The 11,629-nt window shown below is 31.8% G+C and overlaps 1 protein-coding gene across 1 annotated transcript in view; it reads right to left on the reverse strand.

The window, feature by feature from the left end:
• Window positions 1-603: 603 nt before the first annotated feature.
• The window catches only part of taf3 (TAF3 RNA polymerase II, TATA box binding protein (TBP)-associated facto), a 159,713-nt gene continuing 148,687 nt past the window's right edge, over window positions 604-11,629 (reverse strand). The window contains exons 6-7 of the mRNA XM_039761315.1: window positions 2,859-2,965; window positions 604-1,551 (exon numbers count right to left, since the gene is read on the reverse strand). Of these exons, the coding sequence (XP_039617249.1) occupies window positions 1,437-1,551; window positions 2,859-2,965 (222 nt within the window). The 3' untranslated portion in view covers window positions 604-1,436. The remainder of the gene's footprint in view (window positions 1,552-2,858; window positions 2,966-11,629) is intronic.

Raw genomic sequence — 11,629 nt, forward strand, 5'->3', positions numbered from 1 at the left:
AACAGTACAACAGTTCCTCAGATCAAGACCCTAGATTTCATCCTGAATTTGCACCTCCTTCTCGAACAACTCAATTGTATATATAATGAACATGCTTTACATTAAATACTGATGATGCATGTCAGCCATGATACTCCAATAATGTACACTTAACATTTTTTAGAAAATGTTAATCAACCTTGGCCATCACCCCTTGTTTAAAACAAAATTTTATTCCGCAGCAAAGACCATGGGCTGAATGTGGTGTGCAGTGCCTATTTTTTAGGATGAAGAAGTAAAAAAGTACATAAATTATACTTCATAGGGGCAATAAATCTTTAATAGGAAAAGCTGAACAAATAGCATATATTACAAAAGCAGGACTACAATAGACAATCCATATATAAAAAAGAAAAAGATAGGGTACAAACCTTTCATAAAAAAAATATACAATAATTACAGAAAGTCATCATTTTTTACTAATAAAAATAAACACATAAAAATCAAAACATAAAAACAAATTTTACATTTCTGAATGTTTGTGTGTATACAGTATATATATGTATATACTGTATATGTGTGTGTGTGTGTATATATATATTATATATATATATACACACAAACACACTCATACACATACATACATACATACATACATACAATCAGCATAGACTGCATTAATGTTGACATTTATTGCAAAAAAGAAAATTATCCAGATTTTTTTTTTGAATTAGAATGATTTCTGAACTTATTTTCTCCCATTAGGATTGATCATTAAAATAGAACCACATTTAAAGCAATAGAAAACTATACAACTGTAGCAAATCTTCTGTCCTATAGATTCTCCATTTCAAGGCTCTAAAAAGGACTTCTTATTTTTACATTTCACTGATCCAGTCCATTCTATTACCACTTATTGGGAACTCTATGACAGCAAGGTTGCTTTTTTTCTTTTTAAATACACTCTGCTGGGGAACACAGAGGGCTTTCACAAGAGAGGATCAGATAAGCACCTCTACCTCTATTCATATTCTTACTCCTGAAGAAAACACATTTTTTCTACTCCTGTGTCAGTGCAAATGTATTCCCCATAGCCAAAATAAGTGGTTTTACAAAGTGACAGATACATAATGAAAACATATACATACAAGAGCATCAAGATTTCTGTTTGTTTACATAAAAGTTAAACCAACCTACTGTATCATGTCAGAAGGCTCTTGTAAATACAAGACTTTTCCAGGACAGTTCATTGTCTTACAGAGCTCCCATTGTGCAATATGCAGGCACAGTGTACTTACTTGACAAATTGTTAATATTGTACATCATTGGACTTTCACGGTGTATCTAATTCTGAGTCAATGAATGTGTGCACTTTTCTTCAGCTCTGTCTCTAAAGGGAAGTTAGATAAAAGGATGATGTGGCTCAGAAGAGGAAAACAAATTGCTGTTAGCAACCATCAATGGACTTTATGCTTTCGCTTTTTGTGTTTCTTGTCTTTTTTCTTGTTGGCACATTTTGGGCAATACCACTGAACTTCTTCAGGAGGAGGTGTCATGATTCCAACACAGGGCCTGTTGGATGGAATAATACACAATAAACACCAGTGAAACTTTGGAAGAGAATATATACATAGATTTTCGGGAGGAAAGGCCATTTAGCCATAAGTAAATTTTAACATTGTATACAGGCCTACTCCATTGAGGTTATAATGTACAGATTTTAACATTTAAAGGCAAGAGACCCAGTTCATATTCATACCAGTTCATATACTGATAAAATCTTTTCATATGAATTAGCTGGGCTCTCCAAAGATATTAAAGGAATAATACTGTAAATGATGTATACTGGTTGAATATTTCTGATCCAAAATGCCTGGCACAAGAAGTATTTTTGATTTCAGATATTTTCGCATTTTAGAATATCTGCATATTCATAATGAGATATCCTGGGGGAGATACCAAAGTCTAAACACAGGATTTATTTTTGTTTCATATATACTTTATACATATAACCTGAGCGTAATTTCATACAATGTTTTTATTAATTTTATGCAATGCAGCATCAGAAGAATACCTGCATGAGCTGTTAAACAACAGCAACAACAAACAACACCAGGCCTTTAGTCCCTATGTATGATGCTGTGTTTACATTAAAAGAGAATAACTGGAAAAATACAGTGAGTAATACACGTAGTTCTGGCAGTGACGATGGTTGATAAACTGGTGGTCAACAAAGCGTGAGAGTCATTGTTCCCTCTACCATGTAGCACTTTTGAATTGCACTGCTCACCCCCATCTGGGCAGTAGTTTGGAAGTGCTGTTTTTGTGCCTTTGTCTCATTAGTAATGAACCTGTGACTCCCTAAATTAAACCAGACACCCAATCCCGGGCACTCGTCATTTGTGTGTTGATGTGCTATTTGAAATTCAAAGGGGAGATGGAGAAAAAAACATTGGTAAGACCTCCTTATGGTCAAGTGAGGTCAGATGTGGAATTATCCACTTGTGCCAGAGCTCAAAAAGGTGCTTATTTCAGAATTAGGGATACTCAATTAGTGTAACAATGCATTGCCAATTTTAATTAAAAAAGGAGTCATTCTAAAAATGGGCAAACATATTGAAAACAGTAAAATGTCAATAATAAAAATATTTGAAAATGTCCTTAAAGTAAAAAAAAAAAAAAACTACCTTTGAAATCTCTTGCCTTCTTCCCATTGAAATGTATTTTTCTGTCTTTTACTTACTGACATTTTTCCATGCTACTTTTCAGAAAATTTTAATATAAGCACATTTATATTGACCATAAAATTGTAACTCAGTGTTTTGTCTGTTAAAAATCAAGTTAATTACAATATTGAACAAAAGAAAAACCATTCCTACCAGTGATACCAGTCATCACAGTCATCACATCCAATCATTGGGCTGCCATCGTCTGGTTTGTTACATCCTGGGCAGATCCAGATCTGATTACCCCATTCATCGCGGATCTTAAGTGAAGAGAAGGGCAAAACAATTATACTTTATAAAGGTTGCAAAAACTTGCAAAGCATTCAAAGAAATAACTTTCACCATATATGTACAATCAAACTCCTTTCTGTTCTCATTGAAATGTAAATTATGGAAACCTGCTGTATGACTTTAAATGTAAATGGTGGGTGCCATCAAAGTTAAAGGAATAAAATGCTCAACTGTTGCTGTTGTGTTAATTTTAAAGGCAAGCCATCAAACTGAAATTCACCAGATCTTAAAAGAACTCAAGATGTTTAGAAAGAGATAATGTACATGCTTTCACAGCAAAGCAAAATAAAAAGCACCATTCACAAATAAAGTCCCATCTTAAGTTTGAGAAATCAAACAGTGTGATATTACACTGAAAATAAACTAGAACTTCTGTGCAAAAATGCAAGTATGAGACCATGTGTGTAGCACATTCTTGTTAACAAGAAGATCTGACGTGACTTGAGTTAGAATAACACAAGAGGAAATAAATCTATCATTATATACATTATATAAATGATTCATTATAAATAAATCTACATTATGTGTTTAATCTTAAGACAGACTTTCTGTATGATACTGTAATTAAAACAGCAAACTAAAATTTCAAGATTTTTTTTAATTTTCGATTTTTATAAGAATTAATAGCCATATAACCAAACTGGCAACAATTTTCGACCTTATATACAGTCATATGACAAGGAAGAAAAAGAATCATAAAAAGTTTTACAGTTTAATAAATCATTTGTCTTGATTTTGTTACATTTGAGGCATACTTTTTTCACTCTTCTAATACATTCTGATTAATGTAAATTATAATCTCTTTTCAACATAAGAGAAGCTCTATGTAATAACAAGGATGTTGTGATAAAAATGGAAGCTTCAGAGAACTACAAGCAAGCAATCAAGTAGTGCACATGTTTACTTGTATGTACAATTTGCTGGCTGTTTGTCTTTCTGTTTGTTTTTGTGTTTTGTGTGTTTAATAAATATTACTATATGTTATAGGAATGGCACCACTCTTGGTCTTTGCCTTGTGCACAATTCTACTGGAATAGTCTCTAGAATACCTTAATGAAACAAGTGATCTAGGAAAATAACTGACTGACTGACTGACTGAATTAATGTATTTGAAAATGTCTACAATGACATGTGCTTCTAAATGGAAAGCATACTATATTATTAAAACTAACACATAAAAGAAGAATTCAAAAGGCCTAGGTTATTTCATTCTATTTTCTGAACCCACTTTATCTATTACATGGTTAAACAGAACTGCAACCTACGGTTCCTTGGCACATGGCTGGGAGAAATGCTAATCCATCACAGGGCACATTGCCATATTCCCTCACATATCTGTACACAGTCAAAATGGGACAATTTATAGCCTTCAATTAGGAGCTCCAGGAAAAAAAAATACACATAGACATAGCAAGAATGTTTAGACCTGACAGAGAAAGTGTTCAGATTGAAAAGTCTTATACAGATCCTTCAAGCTGCTGAACAAATGTCAGTTTTAATACAATGGCATATATCAGTCCTCAGTGAAATAAAAAAAAAGTGCTGGAATTTGATCACTTGGCCAAAGAATATAAGCAATTGTAATACCTTCATTTGCACAGCAAAAACTGCACATATTTCAATATAACCAGTTTTCATTTAGAAATTATATAACTATATTGGAAAGAAAATGAGCAGTTGTAAGTAGAAAGTCAGATGAAAGTACAGATTTATTTAAAAATGCGCAGAGCTAATTAAAATGTAGGAAACTGTTAAACAAAGACCTCTTCTTGAACACTTACAAAATGATTTGTAACTTCACCTAACAGTATTACAATTACTACAGCAAGCTAATGCTTGTGAGTTTTCTGATAAGATCTAAAACTGTTACTGTGTAACTTTCTCTGTATGGCATGTTTATGCAACACTTTTTACAGTAGCAAAGTACTTTGCATTCCATTCTGGGGAAATCTGGTCTTACTTTGCAAATTTTGCAGGGACACTGTGCTGTAAAAGCCTGCATATTCCTTTAGATGTGACATAAAACTGAGATCATGACGCTCTATTCCTGACCATCTTTTGAAAAACACTAGAATGTTTACTCTACTGGCCAAATTGCCCTCCTGGCAGTCTGGTTATTCTGCCCCACTAATCATCTCCTGTCTCTAATTGGCTAACTATCTCTCTCAACTTCATCATCTAATAACTAATGTGTGGTGAGCATACTGGCTCAAGAATGACAGAAGCTGCACATTGGTAGAGGTGAAGGTAGTTTCCCCACTTTCTTTGTAAAGTGTTTTGAGTAGGTTACAAAAGCGCTATATGAATGTAATATTATTATTATTATTAACTGCTACACAATCAAATCAAGATGAAACATGTGGCTAATAAGTAAGCTTAGGAAGCAAATTGTATTGGTATGAATGAAGTGAGTGGAACTGCAGGGTGTAGCCCAGAAAAATTTAATAGTCACTTTCAACAAAAACTAAACATGGGTAAAGCTGTTTATTAAAAAAAATTAACATATAGATAACAACGCATTACTTGGACAAGGAGTAGTACATTACATTTGTTTTGCACTGACAAAGCTAAATCATTCATTTAACTAGAATTATATTTAAATGTAATGTCACACCTTTACCCAAAGTTGTTCCTCGGTATGTCATATGTGTTTGCGATAAAGTAAAAATGGTTGCACACATCTTCCTTATTTATGGTGAATTATTCTTGCAGCATAAGATTGGCATGATTGCGGTTGGCTGCACGTACAGATTGTCCAATCCGGGATTTTATAGCTAAGATGTAGAGAAAAGCCAAGCAAAATTACACCTTTTATTGGCTAACTAAAAAGATTACAATATGCAAGCTTTCAAGACAACTCAGGCCCCTTCTTCAGGCAAAATGTAATCATTAATTACATTAATTAATGTAATCATTAAGTAATACACCTTGCCTGAAGAAGGGCCTGAGTTGCCTCAAAAGATTGCATATTGTAATCTTTTTAGTTAGCCAATAAAAGGTGTCATTTTGCTTGGCTTTTCTCTACATTCATAATGGTTAACACGGTACAACACCCTAGTATAGTTAAGATGCAACAGTACTACAGCTATCTATGTCACTCTGTAACCTACTCTGTTCTCAGTTCAGGAATGCACACTGTACAGGATACAGAAAGGGCTAATTTAGAATTTGTATTTTCATTATTACTATAAATTAGACTGAAAACTTGAAATAAATAAAAAAAAAATAGTTAATACCTATTTTTAACAATTTGAATACAAAACAGCAACTGTGCTCAGAGTTAAATAGTGACTTGATCTGAACCAACAGCCTTATGGTTTAAAGTCAAATGCCTTCACCACTAATGAAAAAGAAAGAGTGATCACAAGAAGAATGCTAAGAAACTTCACTGACAGCAGCAAAGACAGAATTTGAACACAGGTCTCTAATAGCTGTGAGCAAAATTAATCACTATGCCACTCCAAAATATTAAGTTTATTTTTTCATTAATAATAGTTTAAGTATTAAATAGAAAAGAATATATTAATTTGGATGTATTATTTAGCATAGAATTTAAGAAATAATGTTAATGCTTTTTAGCTACTCATTTAAATCTACTTGATTAATTAATTTAAAACATGAAATGCTTGAAAAAGAAACATATTAAAAGTTGACTCTATCTCAGACCATTTTAAAAAGCGATGACTGTCGGGTCGAATTTTACAGATGATGCAACTGTGAATTTCACAGATTTGACAAGAGAGATCATTGGTATTTAACTAATAGTAAACCATGCTAATAGGAATCTCAGGCCATGTGTATCATTCTGCACCTTCAAAACAGTATTTTACTTTCAACTTTTAGCAAATTCAAATATCACTCTGCTAAAAAAAGGTATATAAATGCATTTTTATACCTATAAATGCTTATGTTTCTCACAGTCCTCGAAAATGTGTATCTTTTTTTGCTAAGTTTTTGGTACAAGTCTGACTAAAGAAAAGTATATGCAAAAATTAAAAATTAGCAATGTTGCAGGGGTTGGGATCGATCTGTTCTTAACTCAATTTTTCTTTTTGTAAAAACTTGATTGCTTTGTATTGTTTGCAATAAAATTAATACATAAAAAAATAGCAATGTTGTATTGTAAAAGTAAATAAAAAAGCAAAATCTTCACTCATTCATCCATTCTTTGACATCACTAATATAAAAAATTCTAAGGTATTTGAGCCTCTGAAAGTGGCTCTATAAAAAGTATGCATTCAGATATTTCAATTGAGTGTCTTTTTTAGTTTACTGTACTGCATACTTATAGCTAGCAATATCACTATTTATTACATCAAATGAGCAGTTGTGAGAAGATATAATGAGGTTTAGTTCTTGTCATACTGTATAAACTGGCAAATAATTATCTGCTTCCACATTTTGAGAGACTCTTGTATTTTCTTCAAGAGTTCCCAAGTATTTTGTGAAAGCTATGGGGTGAACAGGCTTAACAAAGCAGATTCTGAGCCTTTATGAAAAGTACAGTACAACCAATTGTCTGACAAATGCAATATAATTTACATCCAGATATGTGCTTTAAATGAGATTATACAAGGAGTGCGATGTGGTACAGCACCTAAATGGTAATTAATGAAAAATTAGCTCAGAATAAATACAAAATACATAAAACTATCCATCCATTCATTCATTATCCAACCCTCTATATCCTAAGTACAGGGTCACGGGGGGTCTGCTGGAGCCAATCCCAGCCAACACAGGGCGCAAGGCTATTCACAATTATTTAAAATCTAATACTTTCTGTTATTGCACAAAGGGTGTGCTTTGTCTATGAGTTTCACTGCATCATATCTGTATAAGTGTAAATCATTCTATAAATAATACAAGTGTACTAAAATTAAAGGTCTACAATAAACTAAAACTCAAAATACAAATTATATCAGTAATAAAATATTAATATATTTCTAGTATTAGAATAAACTGCAAAAAACTTTTTCCAATCTGTAAGTTCAAATATATCTAACACATATCTCAATTTACAGAAATAGTCTATAGAATTATGAAAAAAACATGAAGCACTATTTCTCAATCCTTACATAGGATGCATGCAAATATTTTTGCTTGCCATGCACCAGGATGCAAAGTAAAGCCCTTATTTGGTACTAATTTTCATTTGATTTCCAAAAACAGAAAAAACAAAAAATTGAGGAGAAATCATAAACAATTATTATATTTCCTTTTGTTTAGAAAAAGCTATCAGGAAGATTCCCAGCTTACATAAAATCAGGGAAATAACACAGTTATAGAAGGGGGTTTGGGGGGCCCTATTTTGATAATAGTGTTATGAATGAGTATAGTAAAAGCTCACAAGATGTGAATTTGAAGAAAAATGTAATCATAAAATAAGTATTGAATTCCAAGATATATCAATTTCTCAATTAGCAAAGACGTTTGCTAAAATGTATATTCTGACTAATTTGATGTTCAAAGATTTTGTTAAAAGCATTATCACTGATGTTTGCTGTAGAACTGATAGAATGGTTTGAATGTAAAAAAACATGCAACCTCCAAGGACAAGGCGCATTAAAATGAACACTTCATTAGTATTAAATCATCATTATTAAATTAAATCAAAATTAGTATTAGTCACCAAAATAACTCCTGACAAGATAAGGCAAAATGGTCAGTGGACGCTGGTTATCTCTTCATACTATTTCTATTTGGAAGACTTGCTTTTATAGAATTAAAATAGCTATTCCTGGTTTTTGCCTGTTCTAAAATAATAAAATTATAATTATAATACCTACAAAAGAAACCATTCAGATCATTTAACAATTGAAGTTTATTAGTAATAGCCATGCAGTATATCTGAGGTTTATAACCAGTTATGAAAATCTCTGTTAGTGGCTATTTTAAATATTATGGGAAAGATTGCAATTAAAAAAGTAGAACATAGTTTATATAGTCCAGTTACTACAAAGGAATGACACGAGAAAGCTAAACATTAATTTAAAAATATTTACACGGTACTAAGTTTTAAATGAGATATGTTCAAAACTGTCTACTTTATTACGTTAAGCTGGCCTACTGTACATAGCTGACAGGTATGAGAAAAGCTATTAAAAATTAAACTAAAAAAAAAACCAGTAGCATATGGTAGAAAGTCCTCAAGGAATAAAGTTAAATAATTCAAGTGGAAAACCCTAACACAGCCAAGAACTTAAAAATGAATAAACTGTAACTGACTATTGATTTAAAGTCTTTTCAAAAACCCTAATATGACACAGCCAAAGGATATATATATATATATATATATATAATGGAACCTCGAGATACGAGTTTAATTCGTTCCATCTCTAAGCTCGTATAGCGAATTTCTCATATCTAGAACAAACTTCCCCATTGAAAATAATGGAAATCCAGTTAATTCGTTCGCACCCCCAAAATATCAACATAAACATCAATTTTCCTAACAAATGGTTTAATTTCAGGTGACTACCTGTTGAAGCTCATCGAGAGAATGCCAAGAGTGTGCAAAGCAGTAATCGGAGCAAAGGGTGGCTATTTTGAAGAAACTAGAATATAAAACATGTTTTCAGTTATTTCACCTTTTTTAAGTACATAACTCCACATGTGTTCATTCATAGTTTTGATGCCTTCAGTGAGAATCTACCAATGTAAATGGTCATGAAAATAAAGAAAACACATTGAATGAGGAGGTGTGTCCAAACTTTTGGTCTGTACTGTATATGTATGTGTGTATATGTAGATATGTATATATATATATATGTATATATATATATATATATATATGTATATATATATATATATGTATATATGTGTGTGTATATATCTATATATATATATATATATATATATATATATATATATATATATATATATATATATATATATATATGACAGCAACTCTCATCGCTCACAACAGTGACAAAACAATTACATTGACAATCATGTTACATTATTTTCAAAATGTTTCCTTTTCTTTTCATTACTTCTTTATCACACTACTTCTCTGCTGCGAAGCGCGGGTATTTTTGCTAGTATATATACACACACATATATATATATATTATATAAACAATGTTATAAATAATGTTATAAAGACAAGATAAAAAACTCTGGGACAGATGAACTTTAGGAATCAATGGTGCATCAGGCTAATGCCCAAAAATCTTACAGAACATCATCATATTAATCAATACCAAACAAATACATATGACATTACTACACACACAAAATTCTGTTGCTGCAAGTCTGAACATTACAATTAATTTAAAAAATATTTTTTTCATTTAACTTTGTACTTACATATTAGTACTTATTTAAATAAAAAAAATTATGTAACTTCTGTTTATTTAAAAAATTAGGCCTGTGGCATTGCAAATACATAAGTGCATTTATTTATATAGAATAAATGCTTCTGTAACTTTATATACTTGTATATCCCATTTAACAGTGCATGTGTTAATTTTACACTGCCAACACAAAACAAGGTAGCTAGAAAAAAAGCCTCCATTTTATTCTCAGCAGTATACAAGTCATGTGAAATAGTATATACACCCCATTTAAATATTTTAGTCTTTTTTTCGACATATGTGAACATATCAAGATTTGTTCTGCATTTAAAAAGGCCTATAGATAAAGGTGATATAACCAATACTATGCCACATTTATAAGTTTTAAGTCCATTGTAAAATTTAAATAAACAAAAATGCAAATTTCACATAATTAAGTACACTACTACATTTATCCTCACTTCAAATTCATACAAATTAGAATCACGTACATATAGTTAGAATATAATTTAGTTAGAAATTTAGTCTGGTTTGCACTTTGTTGTTGAAATTTGTTTTATAACCATGCCTAGACTGAAAGAACTCTCTGAGGCCTTTTGAGAGAAGAATATACATGACTGTGCATGTAGGAAGCTATTTAAAAAGATCTCCAAACAACTGGAAATCAACCATTCCACTGTCTGGAAGTTCATCTACAAGTGGAGTAGATTTCATACAACCGTCAACGTTTTCCAGACCTGGCTACCCAAGCAAGTTCAGCCCAGAAGCAGAATACAAGATGCTGAAAAAAGTTTATTAGGAATGCATAATTTCACCATGTGATGTACAGTAGCTCTTGCCACTGTTAATTTCAAAGTGCACAAGTCTGCACAAATTAAATCTACATGAGAGATGTACTAGGAGGAAGCCCCCTTTGTCCAGAAAGAGAATCTGGGAAAGATTAAAGTTTGCTCATGAACACCTAGGAAAAGACTGAAACTTCTGGAAAAATGTGTTCTGGAGAAACAAAGTAAAGATTGAGTTATTTGGCCACAGAACCAGAAGACATGTTTATCAAAAACCAAACCCATCAAGATTGTCCATGGGATTTAAGGCAGGTTATGAATGCAAGGAATCCCTCAAACAACACCTAGGTTAAAAAATTCTGCATGATGGAATGGGGAAAACTTTGTCCCAGTCAATGTCAGAGACTTATAGAGAGTTATCGGAAAAGTTAATTTGCTTTTGGAGCGAAAGGTGTACTCATTTTTTTAACAGGTGGTAATGGCATATCTGTTAATTTTTCACTGAATCGTATTGTATTTTATTATTGAAATTGTAATTATTGTAAAGAGAAAA

The sequence above is a fragment of the Polypterus senegalus genome, chromosome 8 (assembly GCF_016835505.1).
Source record: "Polypterus senegalus isolate Bchr_013 chromosome 8, ASM1683550v1, whole genome shotgun sequence".
Lineage (NCBI taxonomy): Eukaryota > Metazoa > Chordata > Cladistia > Polypteriformes > Polypteridae > Polypterus > Polypterus senegalus.